The 16,626-nt window shown below is 46.0% G+C and overlaps 1 protein-coding gene across 2 annotated transcripts in view; it reads right to left on the reverse strand.

The window, feature by feature from the left end:
- The window catches only part of map2k5 (mitogen-activated protein kinase kinase 5), a 55,853-nt gene that overhangs the window by 26,162 nt on the left and 13,065 nt on the right, over positions 1-16,626 (reverse strand). Inside the window, exons 9-18 of one of the 2 annotated variants that reach the window (XM_062549063.1) lie at positions 9,732-9,771; positions 8,547-8,615; positions 7,719-7,800; positions 6,999-7,060; positions 6,244-6,292; positions 5,890-5,963; positions 4,592-4,642; positions 3,552-3,623; positions 1,848-1,877; positions 1,620-1,694 (exon numbers count right to left, since the gene is read on the reverse strand). In XM_062549063.1, coding sequence (XP_062405047.1) covers positions 1,620-1,694; positions 1,848-1,877; positions 3,552-3,623; positions 4,592-4,642; positions 5,890-5,963; positions 6,244-6,292; positions 6,999-7,060; positions 7,719-7,800; positions 8,547-8,615; positions 9,732-9,771 — 604 coding nt within the window. The remainder of the gene's footprint in view (positions 1-1,619; positions 1,695-1,847; positions 1,878-3,551; positions 3,624-4,591; positions 4,643-5,889; positions 5,964-6,243; positions 6,293-6,998; positions 7,061-7,718; positions 7,801-8,546; positions 8,616-9,731; positions 9,772-16,626) is intronic. The other variant, XM_062549064.1, reaches the window with a different exon arrangement.

Here is a 16,626-nt window from a genome sequence, read left to right on the forward strand (position 1 = left end):
TGTCATTGCCTGTAGATATACTTGCAAAATGAACAGAGCAGCAGAAGGCTAAAAGACCCAACAGTTTCTTCAATACATCAGAATTAGCTGGCATACAAACAAGCACCTCATACTCTCATGAATGAGCCTGTGCTCAATGGTGTACCAGCATGAATGGGGAAACTAGAAACAAAAGTCTGAGATGCTTTCTGCTTTAGCCACGTCTAAACTGGTGAGGCTGCTGAAATGTCTAAATCCACGCTGGTCATATTCCATGAGGCTGGCGCAGGTGGGCACGTCTAACCCATAGGTAGGTAAACAGGTACGCAATTCCAAGAATGGCATAAGCAAGACAAATCCCCAATTAGCATCCAATTAAAGAGCTGATGAGATTCCCAAATCCACTGGGTCATCGGCAGGAGGCGGGCCTCTGGAGTGACAGTGGAAAGCTTGAGGGCGGTTGTGACGCATGCACCAGTTTTATTAGTTGTGTTCCGAATCTATGTCTGATTATGTGGTTGTTCTCAACATATACAATAAATATGGGGCTGAAATGATATACCCATTGTTACCTCCGCCAAGGAGGCTATGTTTTCGTCTGGGTTTGTTTGTCTGTTTGTTTGTTTGTTTGCAAGATAACTCAAAGTTATGGATGGATTTCAATGAAATTTCCAGGGAAGGTGTGAAATGACCCAAGGAAGAAACAATTTCATTTTTGGGAGTGATTCATGTCACCATCTTGATCCAGGAAGCGGTTATGTTCTCTCTTTGGCGGAGGTCTGCACTCTCTGAGTGCTTTTCTAGTTTAAAATTTAATGTGAGAATTTTAAACAGTGGAATTGACATTGATTGTTTAATAAATGAATAAAACAACAGCTGACCGGATTCCTCTGGTCATTCCTACGGCAACCTTTGGTTTGTACTCCACGCCAGGCTTCAACTGAACATTCTGACTAAGCTGACAGCCCTCAATCATTTCAGACCCAGGGTCACTGGAGGAGTCAGTGATTCATCTCTTACGCGTTTACAGTTACTCCAAAACGCAGCAGCCAGACTTCTTACTGGTAGAAGGAAAAGGGAACATGCATGTATCACCCCAGTGCTACCAGCCTTACACTGGCTTTCAAATACAGAAATGCTATTGTTCTTACTGCTTTAAATGTCCGCTCCAACGTATGAGATGCAGATGTAATGCCTGTGCACCCCATCATATTGTTTACTTTTTTAAAAGTATAAATTTTTTGGCCTTTTTGCCTTTATTTGGATAGGACAGTGAAGTCTGATGGGAAGTAAGTGGGAGAGAGAGACAAGGCGGGAACGGGAAACGAATGCGGACCAGACTGAAACCTAGGTCCCCTGGTGGGCACCCGGACCTGAACGTGGACGCTGCAGCCAGTTACACACATCACGCTCCTCAATGTCTGCAGTCCAGGCATTTCTGGACACAACACGATCGCAACTGTGCTTTTAGTGTCTAAGCACCAAGACAGCGGTGTGCCAAATGAACTCAAACTCGCACCATCTCTGGCTGCTTTTAAATCCATGTTTAAAACGCACCTTCTTCTGACTTGCGCTTGGCAGCCACTGAACTTGTGTGGAGCTGAGGAAGAAGATTATCTTTGTATTGTATCTGTCTCTACCTGGATGTACTGTATTTGGTCTTTGCCTGGATGATGTGTTGTTGGGGCTGGAATCCCCTTTAAATGTTCTTCTCCCTGTAAAGCACTTTGGTTGTAAATGTGCTGTGTAAATAAATCATACTTACACATTTACTACTGTTAGGGCCACGTTAACCATTAATATAAATATGAAGTCGATATTAACATACTGTAGGTGCAGAAAAGAGAGAAAGTGACGTTGCCACTCACCTGTGGATATGGGAATGTACCCAGGGCTAACTGTGAACAAAGAAATGAGGAGAGTGTTAAAACACTGGGCTGGCTGTCTGAGGCCATATTTTTACACAATTGCTGTTCCAAAAAAATATCTAGGGCCTAGTAGGCCTAATAAAAACATGACACAAGCAAACAGTGATTCTGACGACGTGTTGACCAAATCTTTTAGGTTCAGGTTTAATCTACAAACAACAGCGTCTGGTGGATTAAAAAAAAAAGATTTGGTATGGCTCAATGCCTCTTCACATGTATTGGGCTTCTAAAAAATACACAAGCACTTAGTTAATAACTAGAGTGGAACCCCCTGAAGAGATGAAGGATGTTTGGGTATAAGGCAGAAGACAGACATAAGGGAGAGCCAAGAGCTGAAGTAGACCTTTACACAAGATGTCCCTCTGAGCAGGGAAACGTCTTAGATCTCCACTAGACTCAGACTCCCTCCATTCATAATCCCCATCAGTCTTATTACATTGCGGCGCGACATCAGGCGGCGATCTTTAGACGGTTCCAGATGAGTGAGATTGACATTCAGAGGCCATTTTGTTTAGGCTAATATGAGGAGCCTTGGACCACTCACTCATGATTATCGATAATGTTGACCGATACTTTTCAACATTTACATCAATTACTATTAGAGCCGTGATCATATCTTGTGCTATTGATAAACGCAAGTGGGTGGGAGGCAGGCGGTCATTTGTCAGAGCTGTGACCGGTACTGACAGTAACAGATTGAGAATCAATAATGACAATGAGAACTACTAGCAAACTGAAATTACAATGCTGTTTCAAAAGACCACCTTACTGGGGTGCTTTGACAAATGCCACACATCCTATAGGGACACACACACAAACACACACACACACACACACACACACACACACACACACATACGGAGCATGGACTGGTGAGTGGAGGTACAGTAGGCATGGAGTGACGTGTCTGTGTGTGTGTACGTGTAGGTATGTGTGTGTGTGTGTGTGTGTGTGTGTGTGTGTGTGTGTGTGTGTGTAGTTGGGTATGTGTGTGTGTGTGTGTGTGTGTGTGTAGGTACAGTAGGCGTGGGGTGAAAGTGTAGTAGGGCTCTAATTACTGGGAGTTCTATTGGCTGGGTGATTGATGGCGCTCTGCCACACTGACTCCCAATCTCAGCTTCAACCATGCACACCAGGCCTCTGCTAGCGCTGCTGCTGCTGCTGCTGCTAGCACTGCTGCTGCTATGCCAAACTGTGCAGAAATGCTGCCGAAACATGCGGAGGACTAGCAGTGGGCTGAGCGTGCATGGAACAGAACACTTTGTGTACATCAGAGATAAAGAAAAAAAATCAGAGAGACATAGATGAGACAGATGAAGACAGTAAGGGAGAAGGGAGGGGAGAGAGAGAGAGAGAGAGAGAGAGAGAGAGAGAGAGAGAGAGAAGTGTGTTAGAGCCAAGCCCCTTCATAGCAGTCAGTGGGAGATCCTGAGAGTGATCCATGCATTGCTGTAGGCCAACATCTGTTTGGACAGCCTGCCCACAGGGAATGGTGGCACAGCTCTCCGCACGCTACCAGCCCCAGCCATCGACAGCAGCAGGGCTCCATTGTTTCAGTGGCAGGAGTGGGGGATTCGCGCACATTGTTTTAGACGCAAAGAGCTCAGAGTAACCTTCAGTGAGACAAAAGCGGGACAGACTTGCCTCCATTAATGAGATGCCGACACTCCAGACGTCCGAGTGGATGCCGTACTGCTCCCCCGATATCCGCTCAGGCTGAGGGGGAAGGAACACCAGGAATGGTTACAGTACATACAGTACAGCCTGACTCTTTTTTGACAAGAACAGGATCCATCAGTTACATCTCTTTCTTTCAGTCACATTTGTTTCTGTGGCTACAATTATGCAAACATGGCGTGAGTGTACCAAAGATTCGTAGATGACGTGGTGATTTGTGCATAACAAGGTGTGTTTTTATGATGCCTATACACAGTCTAAATGTGCATGTAGGCGTGCATGTGTGGCTTTGGCTTTCCAGAGAGTAAAACAGTACACACGTTCTGCTGCTCTACTCTACTCAGATCTGATGTGATCTGTATACAAAACAAGCTTCAGTGCGTGAGTGTAAGTAAGTATATAGATATGACGACGTAGTGGATTTGTGCATAATCAGGTGTGCTCCTTTGCTTATACACAGTAGAAGTGTGCTCGCAGGCGTGCACGTGTAGCTCTGGCTTTGCAGAGAGTAAAAAAAAGTACTAACTTCCTGCTGCTCTAACTGTGATCTGCTCTGATCTGAGGTGTATTAAAAAAGGGTCCTGTAGTGCCGCAGGAGTTCACAGCACTGTTTTATCCTGGGCTTAATCTCTGGCTATGCCCTAATTAGAAGTGAGCAGGCAGCAGCAGCAGCAGCAGCAGCAGCAGCGGCGGCGGCTCCTGGTAAAAGAGGTAATTTATTTAGTGCTGCTCGCCGCCCTGTAAAGCCCGGCTAAACAGTACAAAGAGAAGAGCCAATGTAGCACCATTCCATTTAGAAGCAACACAGCCTCAACACCTGCTGTGCTACTGATGCAGGGGGGAGAAAGAGAGAGAGAGAGAGAGAGAGAGAGAGAGAGAGAGAGAGAGATGAAGGGAGAGAGAGGGGGGGGGCAGGGGGGTAGACACAGATCAAACCCTCTTCAGAAAAATGGCAGTGATTCTTGGTGGGAAGGGGAAAAGACAGAGAAATAGCAGGTCATACTTACAGCCATGTAGGCATTCGTTCCCACATATGTTTTAGCGATGGAGTTTACCAACTGTTGAAAAAAAAAGATAGCATTAGCATTCATTTATCACCTTTCAAGTCTATCCTGAATGACATCATGCTTGTTTACTGTAGAGGCAATGCCCTGGTGAGCACAAGTGCTTACGTATAGAAGAGAATTGTAAACACCACATGCAGACAATAAAAACATCAAATGATTTTTTAATCTTGCAGTGTATTGGGGGGCCCAGTAAACATATACTCAGCCCAAGAATAGGAACTGTGTGTGGGGTGGGGTGGGGGGAGTCGGGAGAGCTTTGTTCATATCAGACAACCTGCATCTAAAATGTATAGATTGTTATTACTGCGTCAGCCTCTCCTCTCACACACAGACACACACATGCTAGGGGTCCGCTGGGGCAGGAGCTGTGAATTGGGGCAAACAGTGGAGAATTCAGCGGCGCTGACAGGAGGGAGGGGAGGGGAGGGGGGGTAGCTGGGGAGGGCAGTAATGAGACCAGTCCCCTGGTGGCTGGCTCGCTTCTATTTGGGAGCGGAGGAGCGTCCAGCACAGCACAGCACAGGGACTCTCGTGCCTCCGACACACGGCAGACAGAGGGAGGCCACCAGGTGCCCCGCGTCCGCATTCAGCGCCTCGTGCAGGGGTCAGCGCCGGCGTGCATCTCGGAGGAGGGACGCACGGCGCTGAGAATTAATTAGAACTGGTGGCCACGGGGAGAGTGACGGCTGGCTATTGTTTCTCTCCGGGCGTTTATTGAGGTGGCACGCTTGGTCCCAAACGGCCCCCACTCACACACACACACACACACACACACACACACACACACACACACACCAAACACTCTCAGTCTTTGCTATTGTCTCAGAGACAAGCCCTGGTCGTGGCCTCAGATGCATATCAATGAGGAGACAGCGTGGACTGAGAATGGAGTAATTAAAACAGCTGGATCAGTTTGAGCCGCAGACACACACTGCAATCTGAGCTATGGTGTGTGTGTGTGTGTGTGTGTGTGTGTGTGTGTGTGTGTGTGTGTGTGTGTGTGTGTGTGTGTGTGTGTGTGACAGGCTAAGTGGGGGAGGCAGTCCCAGGAGGGTCTTCTGGCCTGTGATAGGAGCGTGAATAAAAGGCCCTGACAGGCCAACGCTGGTCTGATTGTCAGACTCAATCACGACTGTCTGACAGGCCACACTCGTGGACACACGGGCAGAGACGGGGAGAGGGGAGAGGGGAGATGGGAGATGGGAGATGGGAGATGGGAGATGGGGAGGGGGACGTACTTGCGTGCTGACTCCAAAGTCGCACAGCTTCACTTGTCCTCTTGTGTTGACCAGCATGTTCGATGGCTTGACATCTGGGAACAGACATAGTGGACAAAGCAGAGGGGAGATGAGCACATACTGTACTTGAGCAGATATGGAAAATGCTGCATGACACACAGTGTGGAGGAAGTCTATTTTGCCACCTCTGGGAGCTATAGGCTTACTAGTGTAACCCACCAGTGTGAGTGAATTATGCTAATCTAGGCTGGCGTTAGCCTGTAGCTAAAAGGGAAGCGAACTGGTCTTGACGTTATTTTTTATTTTTATTTTTTTACTGTTCTAACTACACACAAACAATAAATCACCACTTACCTCTGTGCAAAATCTTTAGACTCCACAAGTATGTAAGTCCCTTGACCACCTATTAGTGAAGTTGAAGCAGAAAGACACAAAGGATTTGTGTAGAGTCTCAAAGCACGTGTTTTCTGCACACAGGTTCACAGAAAGGCCTCGCTAATGGGGAAGAGAGCGGTGAGTGCAAGAGGAGCCAAAACACAGATTGTGGAGAGGAGCTGAAAGACCCATATCACAAGCACCACTCCAGGAGGCCTATATCCAGATCATTAAATGGCATGACAGAGAGAGTGTGTGTGTGTGTGTGTGTGTGTGTGTGTGTGTGTGTGTGTGTGTGTGTGTGTGTGTGGGAGGGTTGGGCTGTAAATTAGAATTAACTCTAACTAAACAGCCATAAATGTTTGATTACGAGCAGAAATGAAAACAGAGGCTGGAGGAGAGGACAATAAAAGCGGAAGATCACAATGAAGAACAGATCACAAAGGCAGGGAGTCTGATGAGAGCGACGGGAACTCCCGCTGGTTACAGAGCATCACTAGAGGACCACCAAAGTCTGTTCCCAACACTTTGGCGCGCATGTGAAGCACACGACTCCAACCATCAAACACCACTTAAAGAACTGCAAATGAAACCACGGCACACACACGAGCGTAGTCTTCAGATGGCTACAGAAGCAGGCAAGCGGCGGGTCCAATGAGAGCTTAGGGACTGGGATGTGAGAGACGATGTGAGATGTGAGAGATCCTAAAATCAGAGGCACACAAGACACTTACGGCCACTGCGATCCGGCCCAAAACATGCTCTGGCACCCGCCGGTACACATCCAGCGAACCCCCTGCAAGACAATACAGAGTCATGAACACACACATATCCAACGAACCCCCTGCAAGACAATACAGAGTCATGAACACACACACATATCCAACGAACCCCCTGCAAGACAATACAGAGTCATGAACACACACACATCCAACGAACCCCCTGCAAGACAATACAGAGTCATAAACACACACACACATGCAGCTGCAACATACAGCCCAACACACTGATCACACAATGAAACTGCAGAATAATAAAGTGGATTAGTGTTGTTCTTTACCTAAAACAGGCCATGGCTCACATTTCAAACACATATAGCCAAACTACCAGTATATGGAGGGGGTTGTCACCAGAATTCCATTTGACTATTATGCTGCTCAGCCACTTAGCCACTCCTTGCTATTGCTAGTGAGTTCGACATTAAACAGCCGTACAACAGGCGTACGCTTATTTCCACGCAAAGCATTTATCAATTTGAACATGATCGGCGGCTACTTTCTAATCTCATGTCTAGTCTCAACTCGAGTACGCAAGTTTTTCAGGCAGCATAGCACCGTGCAACAGCAAATCGGCGGTGAATTGGAAAGTTAAAGAGTTCAATTCATGGCATGAAAAAAAGGCAAATAACCGCCAAAAAATATACTAAAAGAAAAAAGAAAAAAGTGCCCACTCACCGTCCATGAACTCCGTGCAGATGGAGATCCGGTTCTCCACGAAGAAGGCGCTATAGAATGTGATGATGTACGGAGAGTCGCACTGTGGTGGGGAAACAGGAGGAATTCACAGGTTCACTCTCTCAGCTCTGACACAAAACACACATCCTCTAATCCTATTGTTAATTAGTTGTTTTACTATAATTGATGCTCTTACAATGTTAGTGTATTGCTTACTGCTACTGTTTATTACTTTTATGAAGTTGCAAAGTTGGCTCTGAAAAAAAGCTTCTGCCAAGTAACTATAACCATCAAATTATCAAGCATAAGGAAACTACATATTCAAATGGTTACACTGAATTATGGACAATCTACTGTAATTACTTTAGTAACATTTATATCTAAGGGTATCCTAAGTAAACATTTAGTAGACCCTAGCAGGACCACTCTTTGGTATAAGTTGGGTCTAATCATGATTGTTGTAGTGGTGAAGTGTATTCAGTACTGGTTGCTTTCTTCCAGATGGAGTTATGGCTGGCTTCCCAGACAGGGAAGAGGTGGATGAGGGAGGTAAGGAGTAAGCGGCTCTCTGAATTATTGACCAGAACTGGAGAGATCCCGCCACCTCCTAGTTCAGCATGCCACCAGCCACCCCACACTGCTAACGACTCAGAGATAACTCCAACTGCCGGGCATCACAACGAGGAGCACCCAGAGTGAAGCCAGAAAGAGCTTGTAAAGTGACTGAACTACTAATAATACTGTACAATATGGTATGACACCACATCTTACTCAAATTTGTCAAGGAAGTATTCGGTCTAAAACAACAGGTTGAAAAGAAGACCAAACCTTGTAGAGAATTTCCAGCTCGGACATAATTTGCTTCTGTAGTTCCACAGTGATGTCCAAAGGAATGACCTGTAGTACATAGAAGCAGTAGTCAGTCACTCCCTACAACACGCTATGATCCCATAGAACTATGCACAGACATAGACAGAGGAGAATTTTACCTATATGCCATTTATATTATATTATTATATCTTTATCCTATGCCATAATGTTGCTGTTTCTATATCAGCAATACCTAAACCGGTACTTGGAGCACTGATACCATACAACACCTGTTTTATGCTAATAATATAATATTACATGCTGTCTTGTGAACAATTTTCAATAAAAATATTAACAAAAAACAATTCTCCTCTGTTGGTCAATGTAGCACGTTGAGGAGGATGACTATCAGTAAAGTATACCCTGCCTAACTAAAACAGGCTAACAAATGAGATTAGCTGTCACATTTAGAAGCCATTGATTACAGGTAGCGGAGAGCCCCTGTTTAAAGCTCATTGAGAGGAGATCGCTTACACGACAGGGCAAACGAGAGAGCTTAGCTTAGCAAGACAGGCAACCAGTGGCAAGATAGAGAGATGGATAGAGAGATAAAGGGAGAGAGAGAAAGGGCCATCGACAGCAGAGGAGGAGAAGGAGGGATGAAAGCGAGGGAGCCAGTAGGGATCAGCGGAGGAAGGGAAGGAGGGATGACCATGAGGGCAAAGCAGAGAGATAGACATCAGTGAGATTAGCAGCAGAGGGCCAGTCGTCAAGATAAACGAGGATCCTGGAAGCACTTCTCAAGCTTAACACTCAACCACAGGAAGTGTGTTGTCCTCTGTGGTGGCAGCCATTTGTCACTATCGGCCACAGAGGTCTGTGGCTGATTACTGTTGGAGACTAGGGGAGACAAATGTGCCAGTCACAGGCCACATTAAGATCCCCCCTCGTCTTAACTCTGCCTAATCTCACCAGCTCACTCAGAGGGCATGGGGTCAGGAGCAGGCAGACGAGAGACGAGGCGGCATCAGTCTGTTGCTTCTACTGACCACAGTGTCCGTGAGGAAGTGGCGGACATTTTGTTTGATTTGTCTCTTTGTGGTCATAGCAGTCAGACAGTTAGTTTTATTTTGTGTTGGTTGAGGGAAGTTAGTCAAGGAAGCCACGACTAAGCAGGAAGTGAGGAGTAGAGCTCAAGCTTACCTTCACTGCTAACACCCTCTTGCCCAAGACATGGTAAGCCCTGAAAAGTAAAACAAACATGTTTACAAAATCAGATAATTATTGTGCAATATCTGTGTGTAATTTGTCAGGAGCCCATATTGTGTTTCTTGTATACTGTAATACAACAAACGCCTTACAACAAAATACAACAAAAGCCTTTAAAAAGGTTATGATACAGGGAATGCATCGTGACTATGACGTCTCAGTGGTGCTTACTCGCTAAATGTCTTCATGGAATAAAATTAGGTGGTGCACATGAATCGGTAAGAAATACAAGCATTTTACACGTTCAGCAGTTATCTACGCAGCCCTGAGAGAAGACTAACAGGTGAGGCCTGATGCAAAGAGAGAGGGAGAGAAGGCACAAGTTCACTCCAACTCTGCTATGGTAATTACATGCAATCAATAGCCAGCAGAATGCGTCTAACCCAGAGACTGCGCCTGCATCGCGATGCCCTCAGATAAGGACTTGTCACATGCTGAGAAGGTCAGCTGCCCTGCTGTAGCCTACATCACATCAGCATACTTAGAGGCCCTCTGCTGATCACAACAGCCCGACTGGCCTCTGTGCCGCGTTCTCCCCAGACGGGTTTCAGATGTCGGCCGTATTAACGGGCAAAGACGCAATGATTTAATTATAATGTGCCGTTAATCCAGACCGCTAGCTTGGGTTACGGGGCCGGGGCAGTGGGCAAGGGCTTGGTTTACATAACCTGCGCCTCTCTGCCCCCTACCATCACCTGATCTTCCAATGGGACAGCTGCTCAGTAAGGGCCACGCACCAGACTGTTCCCCCCCGTCAACCCGCCCGGTTTGTTTACGGCAGGTCCGTGGCGAAGCCGGTGCCGGCGCTGGCCTCCCGCGGCGTCGCAGGCAGTGGGCCTCTTCACAGGCCAGCAGAGTGATTAATGCCGAGTAGATAGGGGGATCCAGTTACACAGTCAGACACCTCCAAAGCAGCCGAGGGCTTTAATTAATGACGTCTTTAAGTGGGGTGGACCAGTAAATACACACATTTAGGGCAAAGACATAAAGATCTTGGGACCGCTGCTCAAGGTTGCACTTGTTTGCTTGTTTTTTTTTTTTCTTTTTTTTAAATGGGATATTTTTGTGTAAAAAAAAAGAAAAAACTTGCCATCTCCAACAGCGTTTTACACTTGGGTCTTTTTTTGGTTCCTCAAAGGATTCTGAGACATTTTAGTCACTTAAGACAAAAACTGTAAGTCCTTTCCACTGTCCTTGCGCCTACCACATTTCCCATCTTCAATTTAGCAAGTTCCTGCTCCCACAACTGTGACATGTCCTGCCTGACGTCCTTGAGAATTCACTTAAGCTAATAGTTGCTGGAATTGTTTAACACTGGAGCATGGGGATCCAAGGAGAACACCCTCTGGCTTCATCCTGGGGACGTTTCAGCCTTTATTCCATAGAACAGCAGAGGGGCAGAGCAATAGAGCTCAGGCTTTGGTTGTCTGTTGGTGTGGAGTATGGGCACAGTCACTACTGCCTATGCAGTGAATGCCCTCACAGCAGCCTCTATAGAAAAGCAGTCTGCTGGCTTAAGGGATGGCGTGTCCTTGTTATCTTATTACTTTGGAAATACCATTTGGTGCATTTACTACACAGCAAAATCCATGTTTTAAATGATCCATTTTCATACTATCTGACATACAACAAAAAATAATGATCTGTGTAAGTGATTCCTGGAATTATCCCTTGAATAGCATAAGCAACTTGCTTTTTACATCTAATGTGATGTCTTACTTTTCCTTGAAGCTGCAATCAACATCAGTTAAACTAGACATCTGCTTGTTAATTAAGACCAGCGGAAGATGTTAATTGAGACACTGAGGCAGCGCAGTCTCATGTTAATCACTGAAAGTAAAGGTTCAGATTGTGACTGGGTATTGACACAAGCCCTTGATAACAATTCACCACATTCAAAACTCTGATTTGAATTTAAACTGTCCCACTATGGACATTTGTTTTATTATTCTACTGGGGGATAAGAGAACATTCTAGTTTATGACACTTGCTGTATCTGATCTGAAATACTGCAGCTCAACAGTAGAAATGTAAGCCTCGCTCAGGCCACCATCATCTGGAGAGCGGCTTGCCATAAGTGGTGGATAAGTGAAGGGTTCATTCACAGAGCGTCCCTGAACCCGCCGGCATGGCGAGCCAGCCAGGGGAGAGTGAGTTACAGTGACAGGCCTGCCACACGGGGCAAGGTTATCCAGTAGGCGGTGTCCTGACCCCCGGTAAACACGTCCCTTCCACTGTATCTTATTTACACTCAAGCCAGTGCTGTAATGAAAGCTCCGTCATGCAGTATTCATGGCCCCGCGACTGAGAATCATGGCCGACCCCGCCCACCCTCACAGACGCCGCCTCGGGTTACCGTCGGCAACGTCCAGACCTCACCTCCTCCCGCCTCCACCTCACCTGAGACGACCAGCGCCGGACCCACACGTGATGGAAAGAAAGAGAAGGCTGGAGATGAAGAAAGAGAAGGGGAGGAGTGAAAGGGGAGGGGGGAGGGCTCCACCACACCAACACCATCCACTGATGCTAGAACACCGGGAGGTAGCCTCGCATAAAGATGAAATTAAATCTTGTGGGGGAAACCGGTCTGAAGCCCCCATTCAAACGCCACTCAAACGGTGCATGTGGATGGCCCCATTAAGCAGACGCAATGGGCCATGACAGTAGATCCCTCTCTGTGCGAGATACCTGGCCTGTCCAGAGGCCACAACCCTCCTCATGGTGACGTGCGCTGAAATCCTGTATGAGTGTAATGAAACTCCTCTCAAATCATGCGATCAGCACGACGGACATCAAAGGTGTCACTGGTGTTGAACTACAGTACTTCTCAGCTTCATGGCCACGGAGTCATCATAGACGGCGGAGGGTTGAAAAGGGAAAAAGGTTAACAGGAGTCTACCTGCCCAAGAAGCGCCTTTATGAGAACAAAACAAACCGAAGAGATAGCACATCACGAAAAAAAGCAGCGTGGTGTAGAAACCTGAACATTGACCTACGTCTGCACGCTCTTCAGTGGAGCTGTTGTGTGTGGACACGAGGGCAGAGGAAAGAGAAGCAGAGTGTGTATGTGTGAGTGTGTTGCATGTTTGAGTGTCAAAGACAACCTTATCAACTCTTCATGCTTTGACATGTAATAACTGTACAGCGATAGGCTCGGGTTAGGTTAAAGCCCTATAGAACAGCCCAGTGATTTATTCTTTAAGAAAGCAATTTAACTGTATACCCAAGGCACCGTGCTTTTTCCAAAAATAAAAAAAACAGAAAAACATCTATGCATGTTTGGCGGTCAAAGCGGTTTGTGTTTCTACATTAAGCAAAAGTGTTTAGAGTAGAGGTGATTGAGGACAAGGGATTGTGGGACAGAGGTGGATGCCGACCCTGGGTTACAACTGGCCCAGATCTGGCACAGACCTGGGGGGACCTACGTCTGGTCGCCAAGGTCCAGATCCGTCGGCAAGCAATCTGGGTAGCCGAGCCTCCTGTTTCCCAGCCCTGCGTCTGAGTGGATGTCTCGTCTACATTTCACCCCACTGTTATGCTGTGAACCTGCTAACCTATGTAGCCCGCTACGAGCCGGCATGCACGTACACACACATATAGCGAATGAAAGCCTATCCAGCATCAAGCTTAAACGCAGTCTTTTGTGGCTGGTCTGTTTGTTTGTTTGTTTCTCTTCTTCATATTCAGAGGTGGCATGTCATGTCCGCTCTGTGGGCGCCAACTTTGATAAACAAACAAACAATTCTTCACCCATCACACTTGAGGGATGTTTGAAACAACATATCCCCAAACAAGTCCCTGGTGATTTGTTGAGTATCTTATTTAACCTGTGACAGGGTGCTCACTCACTCAAAACACAACATCAAAAGTGCCTTGTGTGCACCCTGGCGAGAAATTGTTCAAAAGCATTCACAAAAGAACAAAAAAATCAGCACTTTTTCCCTCCACGCCGCCATAAAAATTGGGAGCTGGAGTGTGTGGCTTTTCTGCTGAGTTTGATTGATTTAAAAGTTGTCTGGGTTGCAATATTGGCTTTTTTTTTACAGCATACGACGCTTTAACAGATTTCCGCCACCACTGCTGGCAGAATGACCGCCTTTTCTTTTTCCTCTCGACTTCCTCTCTCTCTCCATTCTTTCCTCGTCAATGAAAATATGACATGGATGAAATGTGTAGAGCTCCGTCCAGCAAGAGGCACAGAGAAGCATGGCAGCGCCGGAGAGCCAGCATTGACCCACTGAGGTCCCCGGCAACACACTTAATAAATAAACAAACAAATAAATAAATAAACAAACAACAGGGCAGCTACACTGATGTGGAGTCAAGGCTACCCTTAGAGGTGATCAATACTTCAATCTCAATAAAGTATTTCGATATGGCTGGAAACAGTGTTGAGGGGCAGAGGGGTGGAGGGGGGAGGGTGTATGTGTGTGTATGTGTGTATGTATGTGTGCGTGTGTGTGTGTGTGTGTGGGGGGGGGGTGGATATTTGAGTGTGGCGACCCTGCGCCACCCTGTCGTGCGGCCTGTGCCACCCTCGTATATCACTGTAGTAATAGAAATGAGCTGTGACGCGCACACCCAACCTGCAAAGAGGACGCACGCATAACAACTCCCATTCCTCAACTTCAAAATCAATACCGCATTCCATTTTGGCAACCTTCACTTCATGAAATAAATAACGCAATGAAGCCAGAGACAAAATGGGAACCACAGAGTTCGGACATAGACCCACATCTCCTTTAGAAACTCCTACAGGATATATAGTTAAAAATACTGTACATTTCAATCAGTAAGAAAACAGAGATCTCTTGCAGACCCTCTATGTAGCAGAGGCAAATGGCTGAGGCAGTTACTACCACCATCAAGGGAAAGCCAGTAGAGGTTGTAGAGGAGTATAAATACCTCTGGACTATTTTTGACAACCAGCTGAAGTTTTCCTTCAACACAGAGCAAATTCTGAAGACATCCTAACCACATTCTACTACTCATTCATTGAAAGTGTGATAACCTTTTCCTTAACTTGTTGGTTTTACCCCATTAGTCTTCATAACAGGAACTGCTTACAGATCAGGGGCCGGTTTCCCGAAGCCTTCTTAACGCTACGTAGTTCGTAACCTCTATCTTAAGCTCTACCTTAAGTACCTCACGCATTTCCCGAAACCTTCTTTGCTACGAATGTCTTTCGCACGTCGTTCGTTGGTAAGAGTGGTCTGGAGCACTCTCAGACCTCTCTTAGCTGCACCTTAGCAATGTTTCGACCCGCGACGCTAGTCGCCGCCACTGTACCCTACAGCAATTTCCGTTACGCATGCAACTCATATGATACAAAATCACTATTTTGGTTCGCCAATGATTTTATGTAAGTATGCTAATTTAGAAAATAGTTTCTGGAAATGTTTTCATGCAAATATGAAACGTGCACGCATTTGAAAATAGTTAAAAGCGCTTTATTCTTTGCTTCCCCCCACCGTCCTACAATGTTTAGGCCTAATGTGCGGGCTTTCTGTCATGTTTAATGTTAACCAAAGGCACACAATACTGAATGAGGATGTTGGTCAATCAGCTGTGATTAAAAAAAAGTCTACATAGCCTATTTCAACTAGAAAAGCACAAACCTCCCCCAAGCATACACATGTAGCCTGCGCCTCCTTGCTTCCCCCCACCGTCCTACAATGTTTAGGCCTAATGTGCGGGCTTGCTGTCATGTTTAATGTTAACCAAAGGCACACAATACTGAATGAGGATGTTGGTCAATCAGCTGTGATTAAAAAAAAGTCTACATAGCCTATTTCAACTAGAAAAGCACAAACCTCCCCCAAGCAAACACATGTAGCCTGCGCCTCCTGCATCCAGACGGTGATACGAATCACTCACAAAATTAAATAGTTTCTTCCTTGGGTCATTTCAGATCTTCCCTGGAAATTTAATCGAAATCCATCTTTAACTTTTAGAATTAGCCTATCTTGCAAACAAACGGACAAACAAACAAACAAACAAACTAGAAAAGCACTCAGAGAGCGCAGACCTCTGCTTTCAAACATGAAGCGTTCGAATCTTTTTATCCATGCGGGAAACAAACTAACACACCAACAAACAAACCCAGATGAAAACATAACCTACTGATCATTTAATTTCTAGACTACGTTTTTTTATCATTGTGTGCTAATAAGTTCATCCACGTTGAAGTTGCGTGAATGTTGTGGGGGCGATAGGCTATTATAAGCAATGGTTTTGCGTGAAATAAAAAATCGATTTCTGAGCCTAATTCAGCACCTTCATGGTGGACAGTGCCTTATACGTCGGACGTAAGGAGCTTTTCGTAAGAAGACTCCTAAGTGATAGTTCGGGAACCACGACTAGAAAGGTAAACAACTTTGGTAAGTTATACCTTTGGAGTCTTCGTAGCTCGCTAAGAGTGAACGTTATCGGGAAACCGGCCCCAGATTGTTAAAGTCTGAGATCTCTTTCCACCCTACTGTATGTGAACAGCAGACCCTAAAGACTGCCTGTAGGATCCTTGGTAATCCATCACATCATGTTTTTGATGTTTGAGTGGCTCCCCTAATATAAGGCACAGACTCCGCTGTCAAGGCTGTGAGACCCCGAGGAGGAAGGTGACCTTTGACCCCATGGCTATCCAGCTCCTAAACTCCTATCGAGTCTTAAATTCAAAATGGCGTCGCCCGGAAAACAAGTGGAAAAGTTACTCCAGGTACTGTGTGAAACGGTCTTTTAAATAAACGTTCAGCACACATACCATGATGCCAATGCCTCATTTTACATGTTAAGGACCTAATTACACTGACGACGAAGTGTGTGTCTGTGT

The sequence above is a fragment of the Sardina pilchardus genome, chromosome 11 (assembly GCF_963854185.1).
Source record: "Sardina pilchardus chromosome 11, fSarPil1.1, whole genome shotgun sequence".
Lineage (NCBI taxonomy): Eukaryota > Metazoa > Chordata > Actinopteri > Clupeiformes > Clupeidae > Sardina > Sardina pilchardus.